This window comes from Syngnathoides biaculeatus, chromosome 15 (genome assembly GCF_019802595.1).
Source record: "Syngnathoides biaculeatus isolate LvHL_M chromosome 15, ASM1980259v1, whole genome shotgun sequence".
Classification (NCBI taxonomy): Eukaryota; Metazoa; Chordata; class Actinopteri; order Syngnathiformes; family Syngnathidae; genus Syngnathoides; species Syngnathoides biaculeatus.
The window spans coordinates 13,148,892-13,165,784 of record NC_084654.1 but is presented as its reverse complement, the minus strand read 5'-3'; the positions used below and the strand labels follow the sequence as shown (position 1 = coordinate 13,165,784).

At 41.7% G+C, this 16,893-nt stretch overlaps 1 protein-coding gene across 2 annotated transcripts in view; it reads right to left on the bottom strand.

The window, feature by feature from the left end:
* mnat1 (MNAT1 component of CDK activating kinase) overlaps positions 1-16,893 on the bottom strand; it is a 44,488-nt gene that overhangs the window by 20,227 nt on the left and 7,368 nt on the right. For both annotated transcript variants that reach the window (XM_061843036.1, XM_061843037.1), the window contains exons 2-6: positions 10,197-10,349; positions 9,763-9,836; positions 9,226-9,329; positions 8,504-8,644; positions 6,888-7,019 (exon numbers count right to left, since the gene is read on the bottom strand). In XM_061843036.1, the coding sequence (XP_061699020.1) occupies positions 6,888-7,019; positions 8,504-8,644; positions 9,226-9,329; positions 9,763-9,836; positions 10,197-10,349 (604 nt within the window). The remainder of the gene's footprint in view (positions 1-6,887; positions 7,020-8,503; positions 8,645-9,225; positions 9,330-9,762; positions 9,837-10,196; positions 10,350-16,893) is intronic.

The window sequence follows — 16,893 nt, the reverse complement described above, 5'->3', positions numbered from 1 at the left end:
CTTTACTGGAAGTTACTAAAGCACCAAAATGCACATTTAGACAGCGGTGAATGCATACTAACTGAGCCAAACACAACATGATTATTCTAAACAAACACAATGTCTCTGGCTGTGTAAATCCATTTTGGTTAAGTCAACGGCTGTTTAATGGCAGAAAGACAAGACTTATCTTAAATTGTTTCAATATACAACAGAACCTCAACAACAACTGCTTTAAAGCTCAAAATGTGGAGTTTTACCAACCAGACAACTCATACATGAGGTTCGCATATCACTCAGTGTGACTACATGAAAATTGTGCGATACACACAAAGTATTTAGATTAAATTTAGTTATTGTCCAAATACTTATTTCCACCACAGTCTGCTAATAAATGCTTTAAAAAGCTGATTTTGAAAAGCTGAAACCCCAAGTATTGAGACAGAAAGAAAGGATCTGCTTATACACAGGATTACGTGTGAAGCATGGTAAAGGTAATGTCATGTCTTGGGCTTGCACAGCTGCTTCTGGAATGGGCTCACTAGTCTTTATTGATGATGTCTGTGTTTTCATCCTGGATCAGGCTGTGCCAAGGTGGAATTTTAAAATTACACACCATCTCATCCTGCACTTTCTACTTTGGCTTCGGACCAGACCTATCCCACTCAGAAAATTGAAAATCTCATCCAGTATAACCACTTTTTCTTCAACTATACACATACTCCAACAGCCATTGCATCTTAAAACAACAGCATTTCTTTTCTAACTTTTTCCATTAATATCGAGAGTAAACATAGGCAGCATCTCTAGCTCGTCTTTGCTCGATGTTGCCCAGACTGTGTTGCTAACTAAAGCAGTGGTGGTGGACGCTGTCATTATTAAACACATTGAGGGGCTGCGTAAGTACTGTAACATTTGTAATTATGAGTGTACGTCTTTAAGAGCGGGGTTGGGTGGGGTGGTGTAAGGTAAGATGGGAAAAAGAGAGTGTGGCAGAGCAGAGGTCTTTGTTAGAGAACGTTCCGTGAACAATTGCACACAGTTTCGAGGGAACTTTGGCTGACGTCTTTTTTTCTTTTTTTTTTGGCACGGCATCCCGCGATTGACAAAGACTGCCTCGAGATCGACGCATTGAGCACCCCTGATTTACAGTAATACATCACGGAAAAAGGTGGATTAGTAGATTACGGGTTTGCCTGTCTGCCTCACAGTTCTGAGGACTCTGGTTTAAATCCCGGCTCACCTATGTAGCTTGCATTTTGTCCCTCTGTGGGTTTTTCTCTGGGTACTCTGGTTTACTTCCACATTCCATAAACATGCATGATAGGTTAGTTGAAGACTAAATTGGCCGAAGGTGTGAATGTGAATGCGAATGGTTGTTTGTCCATGTGTGCCCAGGTATTGGCAGACTCAGCTAAAATACAGTAGGCTCCAAAACGCCTACCTTTGTGAGAATAAGTAGTATTGAAAATGGTTGGATGGACATTACAGAAAAAGGACACCATTGCATTTATGCCCCACTCTGCATATTTGCTTAACAAACAACAGATTTTGGAAGAAATTTGGATTCCTCCCTATGAACAAGTTTACAAATGTTTGTGTGTCTTGTCTCCCCCTTCAACCTTGGCGTTCCAATGATCCCCAATCCTGCCCCATCATTCATCAAACAGTGGTGCCCCGGCCACAGACTAATGAAACACAGACATGCCAACTAAGGCCTAGCAACTTTCCTTCAAATTTGCACTCATTCACTCTATCCATCCGTCCCCTGTCAAACTTTCAGCACGACCTAACTCCAATCCAACAGTCAACACAATGGGATTAAATGGCCGGGGTTGGGAAGGAGTTGGGGTGGGAAGCAGCAGAAAAAATGTCTACGTACTAAAAAGGCAAGCTGCGGATGCCTATAGAGCAGTAAAGGAGATTTTTATGTGAGAAACTGCACAGCAAAACCCACTCTAGAGACCATTCTGTTGCATTCCTCTGCAAGGTCACCTTCAAACATTTAAGCTTACTACACTGCATTAGCAACAGGCTTTAGGTTTCTTGATCAATATATTTTTGAAATAAGTATTCAGTTGTTTTCTGGTACAAACACTGGCATTTAAGTTATTGTATAGATAGGTTGTAGCTTAACTTAAACACCACCTACAGTACTTGAAAGTCAAAGAAATGTGGGCGTTTCCACTTTTACAAGAGACAAACAAGACAGGAAACCCACAGGCAGGTGTCTCAAGTCTTCAGTCTTTCTTACCTGTACCATCCTGCATATGACATGTGGGTCAATTGATCTCACCAAATGATAAAACAGATGCTGAAGGGACCTTTATGAGGCAGGCGCTCATAGAAGTCACCTTACTTCAAAGGGACGAGAGATCTGGCTTTTAATGTACACTACACACGGTCTACCATAAGTATTCATTAAAAATCAGCAAGACACATCATTAAAACATGAGCTTAAAAATGTAACTTTTTTTAAAATGACCATACAAGGACAACAATGGCTGAGGCAGATAGCACTCCATACTGTGTTATGGCTCCTTCAGTCTTTTAGTTTGACGTTTTCATTTACTTAAATATGCTCCTTACCCTCCACCAAGTGCTTTAATATATATTCTGGTGCAAGTTGATAGTCTTAAAGTGTTCCCTGCTATATGCTCATTAATATATGTTCGTAAGAGTAAGTAAGACAAGGCAGAGAAGGTGTCCAACCAATCACTAGTTATAGTTGACGTTCCTACAAAGCAGAGTGAATATATGCCTTTGGGTATTGTACGTGGATACGTTTTGTTGCTCCATGTGTGTTAAAGCACCAGTTGTTTGAAGGCTAATTTACTGTATGCAACGTCTATGCAAATTTTTGTCCCCCATTAGTGCTAAACTCCTATTCTTGATGAGTGTTGTGTTGAACAGAATAATGTTGTTGGAAGAGTTGTGCCATAATGAAGGTCTCTTTGGCTGTACCTCAACTCCCCCTAACTGAGTCATGACGATCTTTTTTAGACCACAAACGAGTTGACTGATCAACATCACTGCTGGCTGAAGCCTGTATTGCACTTCATTTAGGATCAAGTGATTCAAGATGTGATCAACCAACAATCCATTATTACATCCATCCCATGTCTCCTGTTTTCAACTATGTGGGACCAGTTTGGGGAAGGCCCTTCTTTGTTCCAGCATGTCCTCAATGTTTGTCCCATGTGACCTAGTGCACAAAGCGAGGTCCATAACGATATGCTTGGATGAGTTTGGTGTGGAACAACATGAGAGCCCTGACCACAAGTTCCGATATTGGCAAACGTTTTTCTGGATAAATGGACAAAAATTCCCACAGACACAGCCTACTTCCCAAGAGAATGTAAGTTTCTCCAAGTCCTGTAGTCTTTGCAGGTATGTTTAAGACTTGTTCACATAGTGTACAGAGCTTTTCCATTCATGCAAAGATGGCATTTGCTCAGCAAGTAGCAAGTGTAAAAGCTGGTCGCCGCTTGCCTTACACGTTTAAATATAGCCTACAATATAACCAGCGGCAGCTGCCCCTGTGCAAAGCTCTTAAAGCTGACAAGTCCTTTTCCTGCCGGACTAGGCTTGCCTGAGACGTGGGCGAGGGTTGTTGAGGCCATCCTAAAGAGGACCGAGCCAGGGGCAGGGGCAGAGGTGTGAATGCCCACATGTGCTCGTGCCAATCACAGCTGACAGTTCTCTTTACCCTTTGAGCTGACCCCCCACGATCAAAAATGCCCATCATATTCAAACAGACCTCCACTAATCCAAACAGAAAATAAGTTACATTAGTGATATTACATAGAAAAGGTCATTCAAAATGTTAGGAGCAGAAAATAAAACCAACATTAAAGTTTGTGAGATAAAAGGGATTTGAAGGGGGGTGGGGAGTATGTAACAACCTCTCAGGCAGAACCGGTTGAGCCAGTCTGCCAGAGAAAATTCAAGCTCAGCTCGAGCCTACTTTAACGATTGTGTCTTCCAATCACAGGTCACTGTAGAGGACAATTTAGCAAAAGGAAAACAAACGTGCTTGAAAGTCAAGTGAATGTTGGCAGTTGTGCTTGTTTTCTATAGATGTCTAATATAATAATGCCACACAGCACCCAAGGATATTTAAGTCAGCTACACATCCATGTTTAGGGATAAACTTGCCACCCACATTTAGCCAACTGGAGATGTGTGTTGTGTGCATCCCTGCCGCTTCCCCACTGAGGGCCCATGGAGGCCTTGTCAAGTATGTCAGCTGCTCTGCTGCAAGTGGATCAGGGAATAGTAGTGCAACTTTTCATTCAAGATGCCACTGAAAGCTGCGCTCGACCAGAGCAATTCTCCATTAGTCTAACTCTTGGAGGAATGAGACAAAGCAGCAGAGGACGATTCCCACACCGCAAATACACACACTTGACACAACTTTCCTGGCACGGACGAAGCTTAAACACAATCTGAAACCAAGCGTTATAAGTCATGCTTTGCACAGACCTGTAATTTTTATATGTTAATGATCATAAATTCATGTCGACAAACAGGTGCCAAGACAGAGGACATGTCATTGCTTGGCACAGAGAGTGGTTTAATGTGTCAGACTAAAACAAGTAACCTGTTTGAACAGGGACGAACTGGCTGCCTCCCATGCAGACATTCTCTTTTGATATCAGTGAGCAATTCATTCTTCAAAAGCTGTTTACTCAGACTAGACAGAGTTGTGTTGTGTCCATTCACTTGCACACCGCCGTGTACGCGCGCCTTTGTTCAGTAGTGCCAGTAAAAAGTGATGGATTAGCGTGCAATTTCCAAGCCATTCCTGAAGCAAGACCAGGCACATCCCAAGCCCTGCGTCTCACCTGCGACTAGGCAACTTTCCATTTGAATGGTCTAACTTCATCAAGTATCTATTTGACAGCTTTTGACTCAACCAGAATAGTCATACCACATTGGAGTCCCATAGTAAAGAGCAGGCTTAGTTAGATGTTTGCTTGCATGTTCCCAGTCAACAACATGACACAGCTGCAGCATTAGAAGAGACATTAGAGCACTCTTTATTTAAAGACTGGTGCCTCTGCATCTTTACGTTCCTCGGATTGGTGGGCTCAAACACAGTCAGATATGTCATCCCACCAGTGACAGCTCACCTTGGCCCGAGAGAAGAGGGAGTCTAAAGTGTTGCATGTGGCAGGGTTAGTGATGAGTTTCTACTTGTGTAACAGATGAACTTGCACATCAACATGGTTGATAAAATTAGAGGCTATAAAATCAACCAACTGTTCATCCATGTCGACCACTGATTGCATTCTCCTTACACTAGACTTTCCTTTCTTCTGAAGTAACGCTTAAAATTTTCCAAGACAAACTGATTGATTACTTATCCAATAGTGATAACATCAATCCGAATGTCAGGAAAGGGATAGCTCTCCACCAGAGTTAAACGTATTTGGATTCACACTCAATCTGCAACAACTTTTCCCGGATTTCATTTTAAGATTGTTTTGAGTATTCACTGAGGAGTTAAGAACCAGATACATTTTACGCTCACTGCTTATTATGTTAGCATCAAAAAAATAAATATCCTGTATGCATCTTTGGGTATTTGAGGACAATGATCTTCTTGTGTTTTAGTAAAAAAGATCCACATTGCAGTGCTGCAGAAATACCCAAGATACAAGCTGTAATTTGGATGCCAGAACAGTACCATGTTAATGGTCTTGACCACCAGAGCCTTTGTAGAAATGTTTTAATACTCAAGGTATCTGGCTTTAAAAGTTGATTCAATGGGGTCCACCAAAATTTAAAGGGTTCCTTTGTCCTGCACTGTTCACACATAGAGCAACAAATTTGTCTGTGTAGTTTTTACTAAATCCTTTTTCAAAACATAATTAGTACGTGGACAAAAGTCGTAGTAACCTTCAGTTTTTCCAGATTTAATTTGGTGTAATTATCAGGTGTCTTATTGGTACTTTACAACAAAGAGTGTATTTGGCCAAAAACTAATTGGCATCACTCTCAAGTGCTATAAAGACAGACCAGCTTTGCTGTGTTTCCTCTAACTCAAATGCATCTTGGAATAGGGGACCACAAGTTAGGAGATAAATGAATTCCAGCAATCTGCAAGAATTTGCCGCTCTGTGCTGAAATCTTACCAAGTCAAACACAAGTCATGCTTTTGGACTCTGAGGTGAAGGAAAATTCAAACCCACATGTTCTCCCAACTTGCAGCTGAGCAGAGCATATGTATGGAGAGAGCTTAGGGATGGTAGAGTGAAAATAAATTAAGGGCTTGGAGTGGGGGTTGGAACCGCAGAAGAAACCAAAAGCAGCATAATAACACTTTCTCTCCATCAGCAAGTTTAGCTCTGGTACAAAAAGGTAAAACACTTCAGCTCTTTTGAGCTTGATGATGAACAACAACCACGATAGAATGGTATCAAGTGATGAGCTTCATTGAAAAAAAGAACTTGCTAATGACATAAAAGTGGATCCAGAAGGAGCCTATAGGTGATAACCTTGCAGATATCTCTCCCATGCATCACTGAACTGTGGGAATAGAAGTGCTCCTCATGAGGGTTGTTGGGGAGGGCTTCAGGTGATGACACAGCCTGTCTCATCAAAGTAAAATGAAAACAAATGACTGGAAACTAGAACAAGCAAAATGGAAGGTCTCTGCAGGCATGGAAAGCTAACAGGGGCCAGAGTCACAAGGTCTCTCTGTCTCAGGGCTCCAGTTCTGGCTCAGAACAATGTGATGACATGACGGAAGGAGTGAGAACCTTTACTTCCAGTGAAGGAGAATCAGAAATGGGAACCTTCTCAAGTGTTTTGATCCAATGCAACCATTTATTTAAAGTTTTGTTTTTTGTTATTTATTTTTTACTAAAAACAAAAATAAGAGAAAAGTGTTTCACACTCACCATCTGAATTCCTGTTGAAAAGTGATTGGTGGTTTTGACCATGTGTCTCTGCTGTTCGATCTCAGTTTCCAGCTGTGAAACACGGGCTTTGTGTTGGGCGAGCAAGAGGGAGGCAGGGAGCTGAGACTTTTCCTAAGGAAACAAAAAACATTGCATCAAGTGCGCTGCACCGCCTTGATTCCATTAGCTGCAAGGTCAAACCTTACATTGTCTCCAATGACGTGTTGTTGAGGGCAGATGTTTAAGTTCACAAACTTGGACATGTGGTTCACTGATGAGGTAGGACATTTTTGATGGCTTGGACACGCAAGGTCAGTTTTGTATTTAAAGATAATCATAAACTAATTTAACAGCTTCCACTACTGACACATCCTGGGATCGCCATGATGGTGGTTATGTTTTCATTGCTGTGGTTAGTGTCCAATATTCAGACCATTGTTTTGGAGGTATGGACCCACATTTATTGAAGTTTTCGTCCAAGAATGTTCCTACTAAATGCTTGTGAAAATTCTCACAGCAGCATGAAATTAAATATTATTTTACAATCCATAAAACCCTGTATTTTATTTATGTAAAAATAATGGTTTTATTTACATGTATATTTTTTATCAATTTTGACAAATACTCTTGAACTTCATATATTCTGCTTTCTGTATACAAGGTTGCAGTGTATTATATTAATGTCGAACTCATTTGCATCTGAAACTAATGCAAATTTGTGTTTGGCAGGAATAGAAATGTAATATGGAATATACTAATGAACATGTTCAGAGCCATATATCTTGGTCAAACCTCATTAGATATGGTTGCAATTAGTGTGTACTTTTATGGGATCTTGTCACATTTTGATGCCTTGGATCAAGAACGCTGGCTCTGAATCGTCTGCTGCGCATCTAAGATCTTAGATATTGTTAAAAACATATACTAAGATGAGTTTGTTTTCCAAAGCATAACTGACAAAGAATGAAGTCACATTATTATACTTTGTACACTATGTACTGAACCTGTGTGAATAAACATGGTGCAGATGTTTCATTCTGAATCTTCAGATTAAGTGAAAATGTGAAGCAGCTTGTTCACCACAACTTAAGGAGCAACCACCAAAAAGGCATCACTTTTATTTAGTTTGTATGTGTGTGTGAGGGCCGTGACAGAACAATGTGTTGGCGGGTGCTGGGATGTACAGATGTCAGGACCCAGGAGGGTTCCCCGAGGGGGGCGAGCGCTGATCTCATCTGCCTACAGTGCACAGGCCCTGTGCCTTAAACAAACAAACACACAGCTTAACCTCCTATCTGTGATGGTGTTTGAGCGGGCCGCACAACAAGAACAATCGCTTCCACAGCCTACAGCTCAACACAATGGAGCCAAGAGGCTTTGGAATCACAGAATGAGAACAATGCACTCAGCAGCACAATGACTGGTAATAAGCGCTTAATGATCAACCGTGAACCCTCAGGGTGTGTGTGTGTTCGTGTGTCCGTCTGTCTCTCTCTAATGGAACATATATACAATGTATGTCATAATGTGCTAGCTCTTAAGGAATCATATTTGCGGAACAAGACAGGCATGACATCCTGTTGGCAAACTGCTTGTGCGACGTGTCTACTTCTCACCAGTTCATCCAGCAGAGCCTGCTTGTTCTTCTTTTTGGCCAGGAGCTGCCTTTGTTCCTCCTGTAGCACATCTAGTCTTCGCTTCTCATTGCCCTGCTGCTCCAGCAGAAGTAGCTCCTCCAATTCCTCCTGCTCTCGAGTCTGACGAGAATCAGGTGAATTGGATTTGATAAGTCCACCAATTGTATATTAACAAGTCACTAAAAATTCCAGCAAAAGAAATAAGAAAATTATTCTCAGTTCAAAGATTTGGAGAAAATACACTCACTGGGTCCATCTTTAAGTCTACAATAATCTAATGAGATGCAATACAAGATTGTATTAAGCTGTATTAATAATTCCATGTTTAAAAATATACAAATGCTCAATTTGTCAAAGAAGCATGTAATTTTTTTGTATAAGGTGGATGTAGAACTTCAACAGGTCATCAGAAGAGTCTCTAATACTATATTTTGGTTACAAGGTGTTTTATATACTGGATGTGTATCCCGCTGCAATCTACAACCAAAACAATATTGCCATATCTGAAGCCTTATTCTCTTTGTTATAGCACAAATTCTGATAAAGCTCTTGTTTTGGATCTCTCTTTGTTTTTCAGGTTTTGTTTTCCTAATAAGGTGGGTAAGGAGTGAAGACCAAAAGGACAAAAACAAAGTGAAGAGTCACCTATTGTTTATATTTATCCACCTAACTTTTTAATAATAAATGAAGTCTTTACATACAAGCTTGGCTTTATTCTTCTGGATTATCTCTCTGTTCTCCCGCTGGTACTGCTCCATCCTCAATTTCGTGTCCTCCACATCAACATTGTTGGTAAGGTTAAACACTGCACAGACAGGAGACAAAAAACACAATTAAAGCACTTGAATGTGTCAATCACAGCCACCTCAAATTATGTAGACAGGCTGAAGTCACTGTCATTTTAAATTTGACAGAAGAGCCAAAGAAAACAAATACTCCTTTTAGTAAATCAGTAAGTAAAACTGAAATGCACACAAAAACATTCGCAAATCCTCACTTGGAGCAAAAGAAACTATGTGGCTGCCTCATGCACTATTAAGGGCTAAAAGCTTATGAGATGTTGGCATTCGTGATGTGTTAGCATTGGCAGCTCTATCCTGTGATCTATGACCCAGGTTGGCATGCGCTAATGCCTGTTAAACATCTCTCTGTGCAGCTGGGGAGAAATCATTACGGCGGCTGGAAACATCCTTTTAGCAGACTTGTACAGTGAGCATTTAGTCAGTCAGTGCTCGTACCGACGTCCTCCACTTGCTCCAAGTAGTCGTTATATTCTCTCAGGCTCGGAAAATCACAATCCCTTTTGTTGTAACTGCAGGGAGAGACAAGAAACCATAGGAAAGCAAATACACGCAGACATTAATATCCCCCATTAAATCAACCATTTTATAACAGCATGTCTGAATCCTGCGTAATAGACACACATTAGATGTCAATTAAGGGGCTATTATAGGATAGATGAGATGGAAAAAAAGGAGGTAGGGAGGGGCAGCCAAGTAAAAAAAACCTGGCTGGGAAAGAGCCTAAACCCCCTCCCAGGGAGACTCATTGTCTACAAAACAAACAACGTAATGAGGAAGACAAAGGTGGCTTAAAAAGTGGGAGGAGGCACGGGATGACACATAAACACACCATACCCACACCCCTCACCCTCTCTCCTTCCCTCACTCACATCTTCAGCACCTTCTTGCGGATCTCCACCTCCTTGTCGACGGTGGGGTCCTCAAAGAGCTGCACACGGAAGTTGCTCTTCCTCAGGGGTGTGTCGCACTGCACGCAATTGCTGGAGCCACGGACAAACAGCATCTCCACGCAGCTCTCGCATCTTAACACACACAGGAGAACATAACACTAGCACAATGGCTCAGACTAATTACAGAGGTCAAACTCAAACAGGTTATCCAGTATTATTTTACCTAATCATATTAAAACAATGTGTTATTCACAAAGGGAAAATGGAAGACTGTTCTCTATCAATTAATTAATTGTTCCATTTTTCACAACATATTTATTATAGTGTTCCCCACTATATCACGGTGCATTATTCGCATCCCCACTATAACACATATTTGTGTGAGTTGAGTATGTTTCACTCTTGTAAGTGCAGTGTTTTTTATGGGTTTTGACAGTACTGTACTGTATACGGAAAAGTCAAGTCCCGATTTAGCAATTAGAAAATTCTGGGAAAAAGCAAAAACAGAAAATGTCCTTACCTCTCTAAATGTGTTTTTTTTTTTTTTTTAACTCAAATCTCATGTAGGATCGCGGCTTTTATTCAAAAACAAAGTTACGAAGTCGGTATTATTCTTGACAATCTTAGCAATCAAGGCCACATTTGGCAAGGTGAGCAAAACCTTTACTTTCTGGTTTATGTCTCAAACATCTTCAGAGGGCAGAAAAATGTATAGTGGGGCAGTGCGGTCATGATGAGTTTTTCTGGTGGCGTTTTGGCTCCTGATATGCTCAAACCAGCCTCCCCAATTTGTGAAAGAACTAAACAAAGGCACTTTTAATGATCACATTTGAGAATTTCCGGTAAAGTCGAGGTTCAAAGTGGAAGCTTTACCACATTCACGATTATGACTCGCCACCTTGGCAACAAGCAGACCCCACCTGAGGGCACAACCCTGAGTTTACCCATCAATCACATCTTTATGCAGGTAGGCGTTTACCCATCAGTCACACTTAAGTGAGGAGTGGACAGTGAGGACAATAGAAACACCGCTAAATCTCTCCTGATGGGGCGGAGGTCTTGGATAAACGTTTGCACAGTACACTGCTTTAATTAACTCTCTGTGGAGCGTTATTTCCATGGGAATTCTCCTTCTACTCCTGGCTGCCTTCACAAAAAAATGGACATCTGGTTCCTAACTGCAACTGTCCATTTTTTTGAATTTTTTTTTAGCACTGACTTGGATTAATTGTAAAATATAGTTAGGTCCACCAATATTGTACTTGGATGATGACTTTGCTCTTCTTTGACTCAGTAGATATTTATTGTTTATGGGTATTACTAATCTGCACTGTCCAATCAGTTTTGTAACAATTGTCTCAATAAGAGCAGAGGACATGCAGTTCTGTAGATCCACACTTATCATCATTGTCACCCGGCTCATCCTTAAAGTGCATGGAACGTGTAATTTCTAACGCAAATGATCTTATCTAGACAAAAATACATTTTCAACTGTTCCATAAAATGCATATCCTGTTAGATGTTTTAATCCAAAAAATATATGCCACGAACTTTGACCTAGTTTCTCTTACCTGTAAAAAGACTCATTTAGTGGGCGGGGCTCTGACGTCACAAAATCTGGGATGGGCTGTTTTGGAACGACAATAAACTGGGAGTCAATTCTATTTTAAGCATTTAGTGCCCAAACAAAAGGACAGGATACCGGCTTTCAGCATAGAGTTTAGCAGTTCTGCTCATGACATCTTGGGAAAATTTTGACAAAAACGGGGTTTGGACGGTCTGGGTACTGTCTGGTTATGGCATCAGTTTATCACTTTAAATTATATTTATGGTGAAGCAAGTTGTAATCAGCAATAGCGCTCAAACAAACGTGGCAACATTTTAAATGGATTATGTTCATTAAAATCCATATTTGTGAAAAAATATCAACTTAGACTACATTATCAGCTTCTGTGTGTTTTGGTGCCATAATGAGCATTTTACACGCAAAGTAGTTGTCACATACCAAATCACTAAATACACAGAGTCAAAAAAAGACCAAAAATTTCATGTATACATTCAGAATAGCCTTTAGTATTTATCAGTTTAGGACGAACTAAACCAAACAAGAACTTCACAAACGCTTACCAGTTAATATTTCCAGCACTAGGCATATCCTCCACGATGGGTCTGACTGCTGTGTCGGCTTCTTCATCGCCAGCTACTTCATCTGAATTCGAACGTGTGTGCTGTCTAACTGGCTCAAATTGATAACCTTTAACGCCTTCATAAAGCTCGTATTCCTCACTGTCTTCGTGGGACCCTTCAGAATAATTCATCAGCGTTTTTACAGTGTATTCCTACAGGATTCATGTTGTTATCACAACATTCTACATCACGCCCCTGATCGGCTTTTACCGCAACGTTTCAATCCTTTTCCGGAAGATACAGCAATGTGCGATTATTTGTTGCAGATAATCTAAAAATAAAAATGTTTCATTCATAACAGATTTAAGATTCGTATTCAGGATAAAAACTATATAGTAAGTTTCTTTCAGCTTGTCCCTTTCGGGGTCACCACAGCGTGTCATCTCAGATGAACGCACATATGTTTGGCACAATTTTTACGCCGGATGCCCTTCCTGACGCAACCCTTCTCAGGGAGTGGAGGCCCCAGTGGGATACGAACCCACAACCCCTGGTTTACCAAACCAGTGCTCTGACCACTGAGCTACAGGGCCCCGGATAAAAACTATATAATATTCGCAAAAAAGGGCATTGGGATCCTGACATACACTTTAAAGGGCTACTGTCATGAAATGCATGATTTTTAGTTTATTTTTGTTATTAATGAAAAAACGGCAGCCGACATGGACCCATGCATTTTTTCCACCACAAAACATGATTTTGATGTATACAGCTTTTTGTAACGCCAGCAATGAAAATCGTCTTGAGGGGTTTGTTTTCGGGAAGAAGCAGGAAGTGACGTACATGGCACGCCGCCCTCAAGTGGACTCGTTTGGTTCTATTAATTTTACCTCCGGGAAGGTAGCTAGTTGCTCCTTCACGTTAGCCAAAATGCTGACTCGTTACATTGCTGGACATTGCTTGAACACTCGGTAGGATGCATTTACCCTTCATAAGTTTGTAAGAGACCTGGTTTGTCGTGAAAAATGTATTGCACGGCTGCAAAGGACGAGAGCTTCGTGGGTTCCAAATGACAAGTAGGTGTGTATGCAGCTACTAAAAAAAAATAATAGTTTGGGGCGGAACACGTAATCCGTCTCTCATAATGTAACAAAACATCCGCATACGTATGACAGGAGTGCTAAATGTTTCAATGTGCGCATCGGCCGGCTTCCGCGTCGGGCTCACCCACAAAGGCTGCAGTGACGGCTCGCCGGCGAAGGCTGCCGCGTCGGGTTCATGGACGGCGGCGGCTATGAACAACACTGCCGGCAATGGCGCACTCAGCCGCGTGCTACAGCAACACCGCAAAGCGGCCCGGCTCGGCACAGTGATAAGCCACCTCGGTGACGAAAATGAGCCACCCCAGCCGACAAGGCTGAGCTGGCCGCCGGCCTTGTTGGCTAGGGTGGCTCGTCGGGGCCCCGGGCCGCAATGGCTCATCTCCGCCGCGGAAGTGGACCAGACGGGGATGGGGTTTGGCCGTGATCATCTGAAAATGGCTCGTAACAATAGGGTAATATTGCCCCGGTAACTTCACTCTGTTGTGTGATGTTCTCTTCTTCGAAAAGAGCTTCTGTGTCAGAAGGGGAGTGTCCCATTGTAGGGGCCACAGTGTGTTGAATGTCTGGGGTGACGCCACGGACAGGAGACGCAGCCAATATGCCGACCACTTGGTTGTCGTAGAATGACACTTCTGCAACTTGGCGCATGGATGACGCGCGCTCCCCTCATATTTTTATTTTTTTTGTGTAGACATTGAAGTGAATAATGTTATATGTATTTTTCATTTCACTATCTATTTTAGAATGTTTATAGGGATGACACTTGACCTTTAATGAACACCAGTCAGCCTCCTCCTTCAGTGGTCTATGTGATCATGGTTTCACCATGCTTGGCACATGATGCGGTATTCTTTGGAACAGATCATGATCTGTTTCTTTCGTCCTCCATAGTTTCCTTGAGCTCGTTTTTTCAAGTAATTGTGTGAAGTTCTCAAATCTGGCTTCCAACTTCTTGAATGTTATGAGCCTGCTGCATCTTGTAAATCTTCTGGATTTGAAATTCATGAAAGCAACCATTATACATTTTGAGAATGTCTACCTCCTCCACAATTTCATTAAGCTCTGTTTTTGTGGTGAAGGGGGTTTTCTTCACAAAGGAAATAATAATAATGACAAAACAGAGCATTGAAATGTTTAGGAACGCCCATATTTTTTTACGGAAGTGACTGAACCTTCACTCATTACGGCCGTAACATCATTCAGGGGAGGTCGACATTAACGGGCAGTACGGCGCTGTGCCTGGCTACCATGATGAAGATTTCATGGTTGAATTTCATGAAATAAACACCATACTGTTTAAAAAAATAAAAATGTAAAACGCTTGTCAGGTTCAGATCTGCCAGTGAGGGGGAAAAAAATTGGAGGAATTAAGGTGGGGGGTACGGTGGACAACTGGTTAGCACATTTAGTTCTACAGGTAAAATACAAAAAAGCGAGAAGAGAAAAGTGCAGAGTCATGGAGTTTGGATGTTTAGGCATTGTGTCTTGGATGTGGGCCAAACAGGCACAACCTGCTAAGAGCGATGTCAAGCTTGTGTGGAGCCTCCGGAGGTAAAATATATGAAGCATGACAGGGGCAAAAGTGAAAGCTTGGCACAAATAAAGTTGCAAACTTAACCTGAAATTATGGAAAGAAACATCTGTGTTCGTCCAGTGAACCACAAGGAGACCACTGCCCAAGTGCACTCGAGGATGGGCAGATGTTCACCGCAGCCCGAGGCTATAGGAGATGTATGTGCCTTGGCCATATGGAGGTAGATGGAGGGCTGTGTCTTGTTTCCACAGGCCCACAAAGAGCCCATTCATCAACACAAGAGTAAGGAGCGGGGCGCGGGGTGTAGCTTGGCCCCTGCCCCATAAATGGACCACACAACTGAACTCTCCAAAGGGGAAATCCTGCCAGCAAAGAGGTGAACATCTGAAAAGAAAAATTGGAAGGAGGAGTCTTTGAGCGCGTCTTCAGTTTTCCAATTGTAAGCCTTGACTGCTGCCATGACTTATTAAAGGCAGAAATCCGATGCGGCACCATATTGTCACTTTAGAGGGCACACTGCTTTCTTTTCAAAACTTGCCAACTCCGTTTCCCAGGGCTGTTGTCGCTGAGTGAGGGCTTCTGACTGACTCCTCCCTCTCTCACCTGTCCGCTCACAGCTTCAGGCTGCCCTATCTCTCCATCTGCAGCTGTCAGCAGGTCACAGGAGGTGGTGGGAAAGCAGGGTAAACAGGGGCTCGGGCATACAAGAAGCCTCCTAACTGGCTTTGGCATTAATGCTTCTCAGTGACATTGCCGTTGAAAGAAATTAAGTACAGTGATCCCCTGTTTATTGCAGGACATGTTTTCCAAACACACGCGCGGTATAGATGAAAATCTGCAATACACAAACCATGTAATTATTTTAAAATTAAATCAACAAATTTAGTTACTAAAAGTATTCCTTAGTGCCAGCACTCACGCTCGCAAAATGGCAAGAAAGAAGACATAACACTTTGTCATGACTCTCAGAATTCTTTAAATAAGAGGCATGCACCAAAATGTTTCTCGCTCCCGATCACAAAAACTCCACTACTTTACTGCTAACATTCAATGTGAAATGCCATAGAAGGGCTAACGGGCATTTGCATAGATATTAAAGCAACTGTGAACCTTTGAACAAATGTTGATTTAACACACACAAGGCAACATCCAGTCATTGCCAAACGTATTTTGAAGCAAAAATTAAATCAATGTTTTGAACAAACCATACAATACAGTACTTTTGCAGAACTCTGTGATCGGATCGGCGAATGACATTTAAACTGATCACCATAAAATCCCAATCATCAGCCAATTCTGATCAGGCCAATAAAATCGGCGTAAAGTCTACTGTTACACAAAATTAATTTAACTGTGGGCTTGAGTCAAATCTACCATTACAATCTCCATCCTGCGACCTCTGCTATCTACAACCTGGCAGCATCCAAAAAAGATTCTCCATCCCAAGAGAAGGATTGCTTACACAGGAAGCTTGACACATGAGATGTTGAAAAATTAGACTTCAGGAGGTACTGGCAATGAACCACTTTATGATGAATCATACAGATCGTGTCACTAAATGAATAAATAAAGAGCAACTTCTGAACATTTGACTTTTTGAGTGTGTCTAGAGTTCAAACATGGTTTACGTTTCAAATAGACACAGCAGAAATTCAAGATCTACTCAATTACCAGATGTATTTCTTCACCTGCCTTGACTAAAATATGATTTGTGATATCCTATTCTAAATCCATATGGTTTATATGATGTTGGTCTACCCTTTCTGTTTGTAACAGCGTCAACTCTTGTGGGAAGGCTTTAAACAAGGTTTAGGAGTGCATTTATGAGAATTTTCCCCCTTTCTTCCAGGGCATATTTGTGAGGTCACTGATTGGATGAGATTCCCTGACTCACCGCCTATTCGAAATAAAC